This window comes from Hippoglossus hippoglossus, chromosome 10, assembly GCF_009819705.1.
Source record: "Hippoglossus hippoglossus isolate fHipHip1 chromosome 10, fHipHip1.pri, whole genome shotgun sequence".
NCBI classification, from domain to species: domain Eukaryota; kingdom Metazoa; phylum Chordata; class Actinopteri; order Pleuronectiformes; family Pleuronectidae; genus Hippoglossus; species Hippoglossus hippoglossus.
In genome coordinates, this window is record NC_047160.1 from 543091 (window position 1) to 561063 (window position 17973).

Here is a 17973-nt window from a genome sequence, read left to right on the forward strand (position 1 = left end):
AAATGTTGGCTGAACATGTCTTTCTCTGAGACAGTGAAGAAATCCCACACAGCCGACGCTGCCGACATTGTCTCTGCTGTTTGTATGTAGTACCTGTTGCGCATGTGCTTACCGGACCCACATTTCTCTGCGCCGGTCAGCCCACGATTCTCCGCTTGTTGTTGTATGTAACCCGTTCAATGTCGGGTGTCGGGGGTAAATGACGTATTCTCCAAGCAAGCCTTTAGCGCCCCCCCCCCTCTCTCTTTTTATCTATATGACTGCTTGTGTGGCTGTAGTGGATGGGCAGAGGGGGACATTTAATTATGTGATTGGGAAACTTGGGAAAATTAAAACTCCAGGACAACAGAAGGGGAATACAAAGTATGGGATGCGTATTTGATCATTTATATCATATAAAATATGTCATTTATATCGTTTTAAATCATTTTTCAGTCTGTTTCCTGGCGCGATACGCTCGCTCGCACGCCGAAACCATCGGTGAAGGGCGCTGGCGCGGCGTGGCGCATCGCAGCCCATGTGAAGGTTTAACAGGGGGGTGGATGGGAGGCGCCTGGCTTTCCTTGGCGCTGCGCGGCGCGGCGTTTCAGCGCCCGGTGTAAACCCGGCGTCAGTGTACCATAATCTGGATGCCAGATTGGCAGGCTGCAGAAAACATACCAATGAACATCGGCCAATGTTATCGGTGAAAGTCAAGTTTATTACCGATACGCCGATGGCAGTAAACGAGGCAAATATCGGCCGCTACCGATATACTGCCGATACATCGGTGCACCACTAGATTCATGTGATTTTGATCAGGAGAGCATAAAGGAGTTGCTGGTGCCATAGAATCAAACTTTTGAGTTTTCATCAGGGGGCGTGTCCTTGGCATGGCTGCGAATCTCGATGTCTCGCCAACGAACCTTCAAGTAGCTGTCACTTCCATGTTTTTACTTCAATTACTGTAAATGTGATAATCAACCCGCCCCAAAGACTTCTATATGTAAATATACTTTAATAGTGACAGCGCCCCCTAGCTATGACAGGAAGTACCATGTTTTATACTTTGACATTCTACTCCTAGCTTTTTCATTTGATTCACCTCAAAATAGGTCAGGGAAGCCTTGAGAAGCTAGTGACGCCATGTTGTGAGGCTTCACATTGAACCTCAACGGCGTACAATGGAATGCCAACAAACAGTAAGTGGCTGTAACATCACTGCACATGCTCCAATCTGCCTCAAAATGGACATGACAGAATGGCTCAACAGCGCCACATAGTGGAAACTGCAAGTAGTCACTGTGGTTCAAGCATCATTTCAATGACCTCAATTTTTCCAAGCCGACTCCACACCTCGTAGCTAAATCGTGAGAAGTGATCAAGCATTCTCGGCGCCACCCGATGGATGCGGGGGCACGCTCTGGCATCTTTCCATTCAAGTCCTGAGCGAATGCCTCTTCGTGGGGGCGACAGGGGGGTGCACGGCAGCCTTTGTGCGGTCGCGTCACTTCCATATTGTCTCGAGGCTCAGGGCCGCAACGTACATGCTCGCCAGTATAGTTATTATTATTACATACCGTGAGAGAGTTTGATCATTTTATTATTGTGGGTGTGGAGGTGGTTCAGGGGAGCAGCTACAGCTGTACCATGACGGTAAATTAGCACAGCTGATTGCAGTTAGCTAATTACTCCCCTGTTTATAGATCATGGTTGTCTTTCCTTGGAGATCACACAGATAAAAGGAAGAAGAAGAGTGAAAAGGCAGCCAGCCAGGAGAGCGCACCGGGTTGCAAACTGGGACTGAGTAAAGTTAGTTGTGTGCAGCAATAAAGAGATCTTTAACCTGAAATCTCTGTGTCCTGTGTACTCTGTGCAGAGACAACCCACCCTCTAACCTCTATTTTTACAGATTGCCCCTTGTTTGTGTTTTGCAGAATCTTTGAGTTCCGTAAGATTATTGGAGACAGAGAGAAGTGCAAGTCTCTTGTGCCTGAGGACTATCCAGTTTACATTAGCAAGGTTTTTCATCTTTTATCTCTTTATTTCTCACCAATACACAGTAACTGCTATTTGTATTCTCACAGTAACTGTATGTTTGTTTGTTTCTTGGTGTCCAGACAGAGGAGCACTCCGACTGTCATATACATGATGGGTTCTTCATCTCTCCTCTGGAGCACTGGGTTCCGGGAATTCTGCCACCAGAGGCTCTCAAAGCCAGGTAGACAAAAGACCTACTACGTTTCTACTCGGGTCTTCACATTGTTATGCCTACCGTGCTGGCTACAGCCAGTGGCCGTAGGCATTATGTTTTCGGGTTGTCCATGCGATATCTCAAGAATGACTTGAAGGGATTTCTTCAAATTTGGTACAAATATACACTTAGATTTTGGTGGTCAAATGTCAAGGTCACTGTGACCTTGACATTTGACCCAAACATTTGCTTTGTGAGGGTATTATCTCTGTAGTGCTATCAAGAAATCCTATCACATTTGGCACAAACACTATCTTGGTGTCAAGTATGACCTGATTATATTTTGGTGGTCAAGGTCACGGTGGCATCACATAGTATGTTTATGGTTTTCTTGAGCATGAAATCATAAGATCCGCTTGAGGAAATGTCTTCAAATTTTGTTGAAACATTCACAGAGACTTCAAGATGAACTCATAACATGTAAGTGGTCAAGGTCATGTGACCTTGTTTTGAATGCAATATATCAGAAATGCCCAAAGGAAATTTCATCACATCGAGCACAAACATTGGCTGCGTTCGGAAAAGTCCAAATAATCTCCTTTGCAAACCAATATTCCTTGATCCTGCTACGTATTCCATCGGGGTCAAGATGTGAGGGAGAAACCTTAAGGAGTTAGGAAAGGAGACTCTTAATATATAATGCAAACAATGCACAGTACATTGTGCTGTAGGCTGTGTCGTTATAATACAGTTTCCAGTGTAAAACAAAATGACAAGTCCTGAGAAAAGATGTTTGTGGCACTAGACCAGTGGTCGCCAACCCGTCGATCACGGCCTACCGGTCGATTTCTCGCAGTCTTCACTGTCGATCCCCCAACTCTCTGGACTCACTGGCTGTCTCGATCCTGTGTGTTCCCCTCTGGCAGCTCCGCGGCTGCATTTGAATCCAGGGAGAGTTGATTGGCCAACTAGTCAATCCACAATGTTTTTCATTTTATACAAAGGGAACATACTCACAGGAAATAACAATAAAACAGGTTTAAATGAAAATGAAACAAACAGGACTGAAATGTTGAAATAATATAATTTGTGTGTAATTTGAGGAGTTTACGTGGAGAAAACCTTATATAAGTGGAGAAAAATGTTTTTGTGTGCATTCCACAATTGAAGGATTAAAATGACTTTTATATTTGTGTTTAGTTACGATGTTGATATTTTGAGTTAGTTCAATATGTTTGTTGTTGACTGGACAGAAGTGACAGAGAAGAAATCAGGAGCTCAGACGATCATGTGATGGTTCAATTCACTTCTGAATGATGTCATGAGAATAAAAGACCTGTTTTTTATGCACTGCTCAAAAAAATTAAGGGAACACTTAAATCACACCTAGGATCTTAATGAACAAAACATTCATGTTGAAAATCTTTACTGATGTACATTCATTGAGATGCTTCATTCTCAAGGCTGTGATTGGTTCAGCCCTCTAACGTGATGACGTTAACGACTGACGTGGCATCTTCAGGAATGGACGTATTCACAAGCTGGGTGTGACGTTTTCAGAGTAAAACTTGTCGTGTTCTTTTTTCCTTAGGTAGAGATGGTAGAGTCGGTCTGGTTCAAAAAAGTATTTATTTAGAAGCAATGAACAGCTACTACATAGCTATGGGCACTCAACGTACAACCCCAAGCCGCCTAATACGGACGGGGAAGTCAAGAGTCGCCCCGAGCGGACGGTGGGTGCAATATTTATAATAATAGGTAGAACTTCAGCAGGAGGGGGAGTCACGTGGCTAGTGCACAGGCTGGTCCCAGCCTCAAGGCACTGGAATCTGCCAATGATGAGGAGCCGCTCCCAGTTTTCGTCCCTCCTTTGACAGTAGCTGGGAAAATCTTCACATTCTGACAGTGTTTGGTTTGGTGTTTTAAAACAAGCCTTGAATCGGCTGACAGCTTGTGAGCTTTCAGTATGGCATGCGCCTTTTCTAGACAAAACAACGTCTTTCCTATCTGTCCTTCAGACCCCAGTGGCCGCTGCTTGAATTCTTTCTAAGGGTATGTCACAGTTTTTTAAGAAAACAGTGCATTCATGTATGTGTGATGTTTGAAATAAAGCTAATGGAGTTTATGCTGTAATATAGTAAGTTAGGTATGAGAACAAGTTAAAGTACAGTGTATTGTATACCACAGATGTACAGTCTTCTCAAACAGGCATTATCAGACAGGTGCAAGACTGAACTGCGATGTGACGCACACACACACACAACAATCAACTTCAAGATTAAAACCAGCCAGCAACGGCTACTATCAGTCACTATCTGAAGGCCGCACATTTTCCCACATATTCAGCCCAAACTGCCCCTGCCCCCACCCCTGTCTAACATACTGCACTTTCATTGCCATCTGCATGGAACGGGCGGTAAAGTGGACCCATTTTAGCCATATGTTTTCATCAGTGTATCCAGTCTCTATTTCTACCACATCTTCAACGGTACTGGCGTCGTAATATTGTACCGCAGGGGAGCTGGGTGGGGATGGTAGTGGTGAGGTGGATTCAGGGGGAGAGTTCGTGGAGTCATCAGACAGGGAAGGGGAAGGCTGAGTTCTAGGGGAGGAGGAACGGACGTCTACCCTAACGATGCCCATGGGGTCAGCTCCTGTCATGTCTACTCCTAAAACAAAATAATAAGGACTTGTTGGTGCGGCTTTTTTAGTCAATTTGTTATAGTGGAGATGTTTAAGAGTCTTTAAGAGACTATTGTCGGGGGAACCGGCAGGCGTGATCCTCCGGGTGAGGGTGATGTTTCTTTGGAGCTGTCCTAAGGGGTTTTGTGCATTGTATCTGTGGGTGTAACCTCTGGGGCCAGTGTTCCACAAAACGTGTTATCAAAGGTTTATCATTTTGCATTCATCTCTAAACCATTGTTTTTTATATATGATATCAGGAACCATATGAACATGTGATGTACAATGCCGAAAAGTAATTTTTCATTTCTAAGCATGTGATTGCTTCTAATATCAATGTGTGTGTGTCAGTGACATTTGGTGTGTCACTTTCATGTATGTGTGGTGTGGGTGCGATACCATGTATCTCAGGCGTCGAATGAATCAGAGTTTCCACCGCTCTCTCCTGGCCCCCCCTCCTCAAATCTGCCTGAGCAGCTGCACCTCGTTCCTCTGGACACTCCCTCGCCCAATGTCCCCTCTTTCCACACCTGTAGCAGGTGTCTGCTGTTCTGTTCGTGGAGGAATACAGGGCGGAGGTCAACGGCTGGGGCTGAAGCCACTTCAGGTCTCTGAAGAGGGGCACAGTCGAGATCGTGGTCCACTCTGACACACTGAGGCACTGTAGAATACAAAGAAAACTTTTTCTGTGCAGATTTATCTGTTCGTTCACATTCATTGGCCATTTTATCACATTCATTCCCTTGGGTAGCACACTGCATTTGTAGTGACAAAGAAACTGTTGCAGGCGTATGCTTTTTATGTAGATGCAATGAAGAGATGTGTGTGTGTGAAGAGTTGAACTGTGTGTGTGTGTGTGAACTATGTGTTGTGAGAACTACGTGTGTGGACTGAGTGAATATTAAAATCCCAGGAGATAAGACACAGACACATGCTGAAGGCACCTTCGGGGTCTTGTTGGGGGAGACGAGCACAGTCTCAGATTTGTGGCTCTGATGTCAATTTGGCAGTTTACACAAGCAGAAATAGTATGCATAAGCAGAGATAATATTTAGTGTGGTATAATGGTAAAATTGTTTCCCTTACATTCCTCCCTTGTGATCATAAAATGATCACAACATCAGATACAAAATTTACTTGCAAGATGTCAGCACATATTATATCTAAGGGTGAAAATCTCAAGTAAAATTCTTAAGTAGTCTTTATCTTCCAATTCTAAAAACAAAGAAAATTAAATAAATAAAGAATTTCTGTGTGGAAATTGCTTCTTCATTCCAAATTCGATCTCTATTCAGTTAAGGATATATCATTTCACAGTACCAATTTTGCTTGGATATGTGTAACAGTGCAAGGAACCCTCTAATTTTGTGCACTATAAAACATATTATGGTTGGCGGTCTCGATAGCAAATTTAGTTGGATTATATATTGTCATAACTCTAAAACCATTTTAGGAAAAATTATATTATAATATAATCATGCAAGTTCACCTTTTCAAAGAGCAATGAACATTATTCAGTCTGACATTTGAATTTGAAATATTAAAATATCCTTGTTTGAATAAAACATAAAGAAAACAAATAAAACAAACATCTAATAAAACAATAAAAAAACATAAAGAAAACAAATAAAACAAACATCTAATAAAACAATAAAAAACAGAAAACAAATAAAACAAACATCTAATAAAACAATAAAAAAACAAAGAAAATAAACAACTCCAACTAAAATACCAGATAAGATGGACTCTCTAGTCCCATTAACGAAAATTGCTCTTGAATACATAAAACATTTGACACAAGATATATGTTACCAGCTCAGTATACTGCTTCTCTAATTGAATTGTTAAAATACAAAACATTCATATTGTACAATTACAAATTGTTGGGACAATTACTAACCGAACCTTTTACCTTCACAACCTTGGGATAAGAACAGTTTAATAATCTTATCAAATAGGAGCACTAAAATTGATTAAACAAAAGATGTGCTCAAACATAAAGTTAAACTGGGAATTAAATATCTGAATTCATTACAAAGTATTATATAGAATTTGTCACAAAAAAGTCAACAGTCCTGTCTTAATTATCTATGGAGTTAGAGCAACAGAAACACATTTATTAGAATTATAAGAATTCACTGCCTGATTACTAGAAATCACACTTGTAACCGAAATCATGGAAAGCAGTAGGGATTTGTCTCAGGTAGGAAAAAAACAAAACATTGATGGCCTCACCCACAGGGGTGAAGTCCTGCTATCTCCATCGTCATTTACATTATCTGCGTGTTTCTCTTTGCTCATATGGAACTCAGAGGTGCGTAGCTGAGTTTAAAGTAGAGTATACAAGCTTATATTTGGAAATAATCAAGACAAGACATACAGATAGACCCTCCTTTTGCGGTCAACGTATTACTTTAAGATTTTGAGGAGGAGTCGGCCAAATCAGTGGCTACTTCTCGTAAAGACCGAGAAGGTGGGTCAGTGGGTGCACAATGTGTGAGGTGGTGCCAAATTGCTCCTGTTTTTCCTTTTACTCGGATCGCATGTGAGGTACACTCTGTTACCTCCCAAGGTCCTGTCCACCTAGGGTCGGGCCACTTTCTCTTGTGAACTTTGACCCTTACCCAATCACCCGGTCTTACTGGAACAGGAGTCTCCGTGGGGGTCTTGTCAGAACATCCAGCAGCCGCCTGGACCTTTGCAGACAAAACTTCAGTAGGATTAGTTAAAGCTTTAAATAATCAGTCAATTTCTCCTGACGTACATCCAACCCGGGTCCATAACCAGGGTCTTGAGGAGGCCCTGGCATGGGCCGTCCTGTGAGAAGCTCATGTGGGGATAGATGGGTGACACCATTGGATGAACTTCTTATTGACATGAGCGCCAAGGGCAGTGCTTCAACCCACGACGAGTGAGGTGTTGTGACATGTTGCTGTAATGTGTGTGTATCTGTGTGGGTCGGGGTTGGTCGTGTTGGTATGTCAGGGGTGTGTATCTCTAACTGTAAAAAGTTCCCGTCGTCATTTGTCTCTTAGTGGAAAAAATAAAAAATAAAAATAAAAAATAAAAAATAAAAACACAAGCCAATCCAATGCTGTCAAACCAGTTGTAACCCGAGCTGTAATGTCCCTTGGTCTCCCCCAGGTGGCAGGCGTACACCGCTAGTTGTACGTTCTTTTATCCTTCACCAGATGGCGACCTTGCTCTATTTTTCTTATTTCGTTATTTATTCTGTCTCTGTCAGCCGGGTGACCTTCCTCTTGTTATCTCCTCCTAACTTGGTTCTCTCTCGTTTTCCACACACACACTTTCATTCACATTTGTATCAAACTTAGTGCTGTGTCACCATAGTTCCTTTACATGAAGTTCATATTAGGACTACTCAGATCAGTTCCATTACCCACACATATTAGTTACCTTAAGTTCTTTAATCAATCTCCAAATCGCTATTGTTTAGTATTTAATAAATACCCACACATTCAGACCTCTTAAATCTTGTATTTTTTATGTTGACAGTTTTTTGGTCTCTGTCAGTCTTTTTATTCTAGTCAGTTACTTCATCTGTCAGTCCTCGTAACACATTATGGTCCCGGCATCTTTTAATTTGTGCCCGATTCAAGCAACGGTGTGTCTGGCTAGTTAAGCTCCTCACTCGTCAGTGCCGGTAGCCCCTTCCTCCAGTTCACACCCTAATCTCAGATTAGGTTGCACGGATGCAATCTATTGCATGAATCGTCTGTCTTTTCTCCAATCTGAATTAGTTTAAAGGGTTCGTGCGTCACAGGGTGTGGCGCCCGTCCCGCGCAGGTCCTAGACCTCGCTTTTGATCTTGTTTCTTCTGAGCCAAGACAGGGTCCCGGACCCCACACAAGGTCCCTGACCTTTCACAGGGTCCCAGACCTCTGTTTATTTTACAGAGCCCCTCATTGCTTCCATAAAACACAGAACGGTATTAGTTTACCTCCTTTTCTCCTCTCCGCACACTCACAATCTATATCAATGCCTATATAACTAATGCAGAATTTGTTTTAACAGGTTTCTGCTTACCTTTTAGGTTGGCGCCTTGTGAGTATGTAGAGAATCGATCGGAGCGGCCTCGACTTTGGGTTCTGGCCTTTCTGGTCAAAAGTTCCCTACAGGATCACGTCGGGGTCACCAAAAGTTGTCGTGTTCTTTTTTCCTTAGGTAGAGATGGTAGAGTCGGTCTGGTTCAAAAAAGTATTTATTTAGAAGCAATGAACAGCTACTACATAGCTATGGGCACTCAACGTACAACCCCAAGCCGCCTAATACCGACGGGGAAGTCAAGAGTCGCCCCGAGCGGACGGTGGGTGCAATATTTATAATAATAGGTAGAACTTCAGCAGGAGGGGGAGTCACGTGGCTAGTGCACAGGCTGGTCCCAGCCTCACTGGAATTCGCCAATGATGAGGAGCCGCTCCCAGTTTTCGTCCCTCCTTTGACAGTAGCTGGGAAAATCTTCACATTCTGACAGTGTTTGGTTTGGTGTTTTAAAACAAGCCTTGAATCGGCTGACAGCTTCAATCAATCAAATTTTATTTGTATAGCCCATATTCACAAATCACAATTTGTCTCATAGGGCTTTAACATGGTGTGACATCCTCTGCCCTTAACCCTCAACAAGAGTAAGGAAAAACTACTTAAAAACCCTTTTAACAGGGAAAAAAAAGAACGTAGAAACCTCAGAGAGAGCCACATGTGAGGGATCCCTCTCCCAGGACGGACAGAAGTGCAATAGATGTCAAGTGTAAAGTAGAACATCAACAAGATAAAGGTTTTAGCAGCATTGATTAGGGTAAACATTTTGAAGTATAACTGAAGGTCAGTGAATTGGTGGATTAATGTCATTAATGGTCAAGTGTCTGAGGAGAAATACTATGTATCGAGCAGTCCTGCTGCAATCATAGTCCATGGTCAGCAGCCAGCAAGATCATGATCCACCATCAAGATCGGATGCCAAGCTTGTGAGCTTTCAGTATGGCATGCGCCTTTTCTAGACAAAACAACGTCTTTCCTATCTGTCCTTCAGACCCCAGTGGCCGCTGCTTGAATTCTTTCTAAGGGTATGTCACAGTTTTTTAAGAAAACAGTGCATTCATGTATGTGTGATGTTTGAAATAAAGCTAATGGAGTTTATGCTGTAATATAGTAAGTTAGGTATGAGAACAAGTTAAAGTACAGTGTATTGTATACCACAGATGTACAGTCTTCTCAAACAGGCATTATCAGACAGGTGCAAGACTGAACTGCGATGTGACGCACACACACACACAACAATCAACTTCAAGATTAAAACCAGCCAGCAACGGCTACTATCAGTCACTATCTGAAGGCCGCACATTTTCCCACATATTCAGCCCAAACTGCCCCTGCCCCCACCCCTGTCTAACATACTGCACTTGTTTAGAGTTCAGTTTCATTGCCATCTTCACAGACACATATTCAAAGAAAAACATAGATTTTAGTCTTAACAATATTCAAAGGAAAACATAGATTTTAGTCTTAACAAATATTCAAAGGAAAACATAGATTTTAGTCTTAACAAATATTCAAAGGAAAACATAGATTTTAGTCTTAACAAACTTCACAGATGACCTTTTCACTTTTGAAGCAGCGGCTATAACAGTTTTTAAATTGTACTTTACATTTATATGGGATGAGTATGACTGAGGACCAGTTTATTCTTTCTGGTGTTCAGTTAATGTACTTACATGATTCTTGCTGTTCTGTGTTTGTACCCTCATAGTTGAATGCACTTATTGTAAGTCGCTTTGGATAAAAGTGTTGAGTGTTTTAATGGAATACTGAGAAAGTTTAATAACAACAATCGGACAATTGAAGTCCAAATGAGGCAATTTCAGCAGAGTCAACAGCTTAGTATGCCATGGACATGTGAATATGGTGCTGAGTTTTTCCCAGTAGTTTGGGAGGACAAATGTTTGGGACTTTGTCAGGCGATGACACAGCTGATATGCTTTATGTGAAGCACAGAGTTTTGGTGTCAGCAGAAAGACTTATCTTAGATGTATCATCAGATGTACCCTGAAAATTGTATCACTGATTAAACTCATTATAGCATACTTACTTATATAAGGCAAATCTATTCAAGCTACAATTTATGATTCTATAATTATACTAAGCCTGAATGTATTTATAGGAGAGATTTTCTTAAAAGGGAGTTAGTACCTTTTAGTAAAAGATGTAACCTCTGCACCACTGAGTGAAACTATCCTGATTTGCATTTGTAAAGATCACAGTTCTTTCATTTACATGTGAAAGCCCCCCCATAGACCTAGGAGCAGGGGGGTCAACTGCCAAGCTTCTCAGGCTTGTAAAACTGCCCAAAACTGGAACCCCACGTCAATTCCCGTCAGTTCCTGGCAGTTTTCTGTGCTGCCTGTAGATTCCTGTGAACAGTCGTTAACCTGAACATCCACAGAAATTTGCAGGGGCACTAACTGACACAAATTCCTCTTTTCATGCAGTGTTACAGGCAGCATAATGTTCACCAGGGCATCTCCAGATGCTTTCTTGTCTATCACTTTCAAGCTCAGTTTGAGCCTGCTGTCATCTGTCAAGATAAGAGGCGCCATTGGCAAACCTGCAAATTCTGGTGTTCTCTGGCGAATGCCAATCGATCCTGCACGGTGCTGGGCTGTGAGCACAGGTCCCACTAGAGGATGTCGGGCCCTGATGCCACCTTCATGGAATCGGTTTCTGACAGTTTGGTCAGAAACATGCACACCAGTAGCCTGCTGGAGGTCATTTTTTAGGGCTCTGGCAGTGCTCCTCCTGTTTCTCCTCACAGAAAAGAGCAGATACCAGTCCTGCTGCTGGGTTGATGCCCTTCTACGGCCCTGTCCAGCTCTCCTTGTGTAACGGCCGGTCTCCTGGTATCTCCTCCGTGTTCTTGAGACTGTGCTTGGAGACACAACCTGACTGGTCTGCAGGTACCGCCTCATACTACCAGTAGTGACAGGGACACTAGCAGCCACTGGTAACCAGTGAAGGGAGCGGAGTAGTGTGAGTGAATTTAGGTAGGTTAAAGACCAGTCGAGCTGCTGCATTTTGAATGAGCTGCAGAGGTCGAATTGCACTAGCAGGTAGACCAGCCAGGAGGGAGTTACAAGAGTTTTTTGGGGTTACAAAATGAGGATTGAATTGTAGTTTGGTAAAAAGTGCTTTTGGCTGTGGAAATAGAGGCAGAGAAAGAGGAGAAAAGAGACTGATAAGTGAGCAGGTCGTCAGGGTGTTTAGATTTTAGCCATTTCCTTTCTGATGCTCGCATAGTGGCTCTGTCGGCACGCACCGAGTCAGACAACCACGGAGCTGGGGAGGACTTGCAGACCTGTCGTGACGTAAGAGGACAGAGAGAGTCAAGAGACGAGGACAAAGTAGAAAGGAGAATGTCTGTGGCAGAGTTAGGATGCATGAGTGAGAAAGAGTCAGTGGAAGGGAGGGCTGATAAAACAGAGGAGGCCAGGGAGGAGGGAGAGAGGGAGTGAATGTTGCGACGGACAGGTACAGAGTCTGTTGATGTGGTAGGGTTGTCATTTTGAGAGAGTGGGAGAGAGTAAGAGAGTTGTGTCGCTTTATATGTTGCTGCCGCAAAGAATTATGGGGCAGCATTTTCTCCTTTTCTTTTATGAAGGATGGTCCAATGTTTCCTCGGCTAAAGGAGATAAGTAAATCAATCAATCGAATTTTATTTATATAGCCCATATTGACAAATTACAATTGGTCCCATAGGGCTTTAACAAGGTGTGACATCCTCTGCCCTTAACCCTCAACAAGAGTAAGGAAAAACTACCCAAACATTTTTTTAACAGGGTAAAAAGAAGGTAGAAACCTCAGAGAGAGCCACATGTGAGGGATCCCTCTCCCAGGACGGACAGAAGTGCAATAGATGTCAAGTGTAATGGAGAACATCAGAAAGATAAGGATATTTGCAGCATTGATTAGAATAAACACTTTGTAGCATAATGGAAGGTAAATAAATTGATGGATTATTGTCAGTAATGGTCGAGTATCTGAGTAGAAATATTTTATATCAAGCAGTCTTGTTGTAATCATAGTCCACGGTCAACAGCCACCACGATCAGGATCCACTATCACGATCGGATGCCACCATAGTCCACAGTCACGATCCACTGCCGCCATCAGGATCCACCATCAGCTGCCACCTCGATCGTGGTCCACCACCATTATCTGATGCCAACACGATACAGGATCCGCCAATATGATCACGATCAGCCAGCACGATACAGGATCCACCATTACGATCACGATCTCTGATTCGCGATCCACCATCATAATCCACGATGTGGCCGCAGCCGCGGCCCTGGATCTGCGGATGATAAGGCAAAGGGACTCCGGGGAAGAAGTCAAGTCAGTAACATGTATTGATGAGATATTCATTTCTTTGATGTGATAAGGAGGGAGAAGAGGAAGGAGAAGCTGGGAAGAGAAGCTCCGAGTGTCATGTGTCCCCCGACCTTCTAGACCTATAGCAGCATAACTAAGAGCAGGTCTAAGACAAGCCTGGACCAGCTCTAACTATAAGCTTTATCAAAAAGGAAGGTTTTAAGCCTACTCTTAAACGTACAGATGGTGTCTGCCTCCCGAACTGAAAGTGGGAGATGATTCCACAGGAGAGGAGCTTGATAGCTGAAAGCTCTGGCTCCTACTCTACTTTTAGAGACTTTAGGGACGACAAGTAAGCCTGAATTCTGGGAGCGCAGTGCTCTAGTGGGTTGATAAGGTACTAACAGCTCCTTAAGGTATAATGGTGCCATATTATTAAGGGCCTTGAAGGTGAGGAGGAGAATTTAAATTATATTCTAGATTTAACCGCAAGCCAGTGTAGCGAAGCTAATACAGGAGAAATGTGGTCTCTTTTCCTGGTTCTTGTCAGGACACGTGCTGCAGCATTTTGGACAAGCTGCAGAGTCTTTAACGACTTACTGCTGGAGCCTGATAATAAGGAATTACAATAATCAAGTCTGGATTAATTTTTCTGCATCTTTTTGAGAAAGGACTTGTCTGATTTTTGAGGTGTTACGCAACTGAAGAAGGCAGCTGGGAAGCATTGGAAGCTTTCCTCATCCTTTATAGAATTTGAACAGCTATTATTATGGCTGCCACTGAAATACTTCCTGGTCATTTCACACAGTTAAGAAGGTTCCTAAGCAAAATTGGATTTTCCGATCGCAGCCACTCACTTGGACTCAAGGATGACCTGAATTAGAGTTTTATTTAATAGTGGTCACTGTGACCTCACAAAGTTTGTGTATGTTTTTCTTGTTCATGATATCTTAAAGGTATAGTTCACCCAGAAATGAATTTCCGATGGAGGGGCGAGTGTCTGGAAGCCCCGACATTCAAATTTGACTCGAAACGATGTATTTTACACCAAGTTGTAAGCCGAATGTCTGTTAATATCTTCCGACAAGATGCATTCAGGGACTGGCAGAAATGCTAATGTCCGCTAGCTTAGCCACTTCTGGTGGACTTTTAGTCTTAAAACACAGTGTAAATGATGCCGTTTCGAGTCGAATGAGGCCTCTCAGAAACATGTTTTTGGCCTCTTGAATGTGATATACATCACCGACTTGAGGGAATTTCCCCAACTTTTCAACAGTTGTCTCTTGGACTCAAAGATTAAGTGAGTACACAGTGACCTTATATGAATCTGGAAAAAGAAATGTGTGGAAATATGTACACGGAAACTGCACTGGTTGGCAGAGGCATAGGACATAGGCGGAAATGTTAGTTCTGTTTCAATAATAATGACAATTTAATTTCATAGTGATGATTTCATCCCACAGTGTGTTAGTCAGGGCTTAATTATATATGTCAAATAACACACATTAAATGCAATACATCCACATGTTTATATACACCTGCTCCAAAATTGTATTGGTTCTTCCGTCGATCATGCCCCACCCCTCTACTAACATTTCATGGAAATTGGTTTAGGTGGAGGTAATTAGAACATATTTCACTTACTGCAACCTCTTCTAGCTTTGTCTGTTGATTTTCAGCAAATCAATTTACAAGAGATTGCTCGACGCATTTGTGTGCTGTGGCATCCAAGTGAGTTGTCATTGTGTTTTTTTCAGTTTTCAGTTTATAGTTCCTAAGAGATGGCAGAAGAACAGACCAGTATGCATCCACTTGGCTGGGACTGGAGATCATGTAAGGCTCTTAACCTTTTTACCTCAACATAACCTGAACATCAAAGGCCCTGTTTCAAACCTGGTATGTGATGAAATATGATATATTATGTCTTATTTGAAATAGTGATGGTTAGGGTTATGGGAATACCATGTACATTAGTGTTAACAGGCAGCCCCGTCAAAGGATAAAATACTAATGATCTGCACAGGGCTGTCACTTTTTATTGGAAATTCATAACAAATTAATGTCATGTCAAATTTGTTCATCCTTGTTCATCCAAGAAGTCACTTTATATGTATTGTATTGTATTTTGTGTGCGTGTGTGTAGTTTTTCTGGCGTCGGCGGACCCTGATGGCGAGGCCCATGATCAAAGAGGCAGGAATGGCTTCATTGCTTCTGGAGAACCCATATTATATCCTTCTATTGTCATCTCACATCTGCCTCCTTTTTGTTTTACTTTTTTAATTTCCTTTGGAAATTATTTTGCTGGACACCCCAGGTAGACTTTATCTCCACTGACTGATATACCAATTTGATAGACAGATATAGTGATGCACTTTCATCAGCTTGTGAGATTCACAATAGAATTGTCAAAAATAGCTGTAGCAAGGAGCACTGGCTAAAATATCAAATAAATTTGGACAGTGTGTGTTAAGATTCAAAGACACTTACAGCCTTATTTCAATTGCACAAGCACAACTAGAAACAAAAAGTGGAAGTTTTTTAGAGTAAGAACTGTGTTGGTGTCTCCACCTGGTATTGCAGTTCATGTACGTAGCTGCAGCAGAGCAAAGTGCAGAAGGCCTGGTTAAGGATGTGAGGATTAATTAATACACTGATACAATCACAGCACAGGTTTCAGTGCTCTGAAACGTCTTAGCCCGAGAAGCATGACAACAATAGCTTCAATCAATCAATCATTATTTTGGGGCGGTGAAGTTTGGGGAGATGTGTGTGTGATGTGCTGGTGCCAGCTTAAAGAAAGTGGTTAGTTTGATCAGTTGTCATGGACTCAGAGATAAAGTGATTACGTTTCAGTGGTCAAAGGTCACAGTGACCTTAAATGAATCTGGAAAAAAAAAGTCTACTCCTCTCCTTCTGTTTGTTCCTCTCCTGTAACTTTTTTTTTCTTCCTTTTGTTTGTTTTCTCCACATTTGTGTTTGTTTCTTTTAAATGCAACACATTTTATTTATACCACCTTCTATTATAAATTTGTGGTCTCTTTATGACATCACAATGACCTAATCTGTGTTTTTTCCTTGATGTGACCAAGCTCCTACAGTGATAGAGATTATTATACTGCTGTTTACAAAGGCTGTGTAGTACACCTCAGTACTTCAACTGATCATGTGTAAAATCAGTTGAGTACCACTTGTGTTTGCTTTGGAAACAATACTGATGCAAGCAATAAGAGTTTGTCATGATGAAACAAGGGTATGAATCAAGTATAAACTAGAATATTATCTGGCCTGCATCCGGCTCTCTTGGGACTGAATTCCAATCTGTGTTGAATGTTTTTATCTTCATTTAATGAATGCTATCTCCAAACATCTTTTTATTCCTTGACTATCCTTTTACATGGTTCTCGTAAACCTAAGGACCAACTGTAAGTTAACTCCCTTTCATATGATTGTGACTTGATCAATAACCCTTTTATCTGTTTGCTGGGGTTTTAAATTCCCGACATATATATATATATGTATATATATATATACATATATATATATATAGATAGCATATTTGACATATATATAGCATATTTGACATATATATAGCATATTTGACATATATATAGCATATTTGACATCATCCTAACTAATCATCCTAACTAATCATCCTAACTAAGCACTGTTTGTCTCTGTATTTTTTTTTTCTTTATGGAAAATATGGACTAAAAGCTGAAAGAATCAGTTTATCAGGTTGTGGAGGATTCTGCTCTATGGAGACAAAAATGAGATTAGTTGGTGAAAGTACTTTGAAACTTACAGCTGATCTGTATATTTAGCAAAATATCTCTCCCACTTTGAAATTACATACAGCGGGTAAAATAAGTATTGAACACGTCACCATTTTTCTCAATAAATATATTTCTAAAGGTGCTATTGACATGAAATTTCCACGAGATGTCGGTAACAACCCAAGTAATCCATACATACAAAGAAAACCAAACAAATAAGTTCAGAAATTAAGTTATGTGTAATAAAATAGAATGACAGGGAAAAAGTATTGAACACGCTTACTGAAATTTATTTAATACTTCGTACAAAAGCCTTTGTTGGTGATGACAGCTTCAAGACGCCTCCTGTATGGAGAAACTAGTCGCATGCATTGCTCAGGTGTGATTTTGGCCCATTCTTCCACACAAACAGTCTTCAAATCTTGAAGGTTCCGTGGGCCTCTTCTATGAACTCTGATCTTTAGTTTTTTCCATAGATTTTCTGTTGGATTCAAGTCAGGTGATTGGCTGCTTTATTTTCTTTCTAGCAGCTTTATTTTCTTTCTCTGAAACCAATTGAGAGTTTCCTTGGCTGTGTGTTTGGGATCATTGTCTTGCTGAAATGTCCACCCTCATTTCATCTTCACCATCCTGGTAGATGGCAGCAGATTTTTATCAAGAATGTCTCGCCAGTGCCGTATGCTGAAAAACAGCCCCACACCATGATGTTCCCACCTCCAAACTTCACTGTTGGTATGGTGTTTTTGGGGTGATATGCAGTGCATTTGACCTCCAAACATGGTGTGTATTATGGCATCCAAAGAGTTCAATTTTGGTCTCATCTGACCAGACTATATTCTTCCAGTATTTCACAGGCTTGTCTAAATGTTGTGCAGCAAACTTTAAGCGAGCTTCACATGCTTTTTCTTCAGCAATGGAGTCTTGCGTGGCGAGCGTGCATACAGGCCACGTCGGTTGAG

At 41.7% G+C, this 17973-nt stretch overlaps 1 protein-coding gene across 2 annotated transcripts in view; it reads left to right on the forward strand.

The window, feature by feature from the left end:
• The window catches only part of abhd18 (abhydrolase domain containing 18), a 74515-nt gene that overhangs the window by 32883 nt on the left and 23659 nt on the right, over nucleotides 1–17973 (forward strand). For both annotated transcript variants that reach the window (XM_034598798.1, XM_034598799.1), the window contains exons 3-7: nucleotides 1917–2001; nucleotides 2100–2200; nucleotides 14998–15073; nucleotides 15384–15468; nucleotides 16636–16663. In XM_034598798.1, the coding sequence (XP_034454689.1) occupies nucleotides 1917–2001; nucleotides 2100–2200; nucleotides 14998–15073; nucleotides 15384–15468; nucleotides 16636–16663 (375 nt within the window). The remainder of the gene's footprint in view (nucleotides 1–1916; nucleotides 2002–2099; nucleotides 2201–14997; nucleotides 15074–15383; nucleotides 15469–16635; nucleotides 16664–17973) is intronic.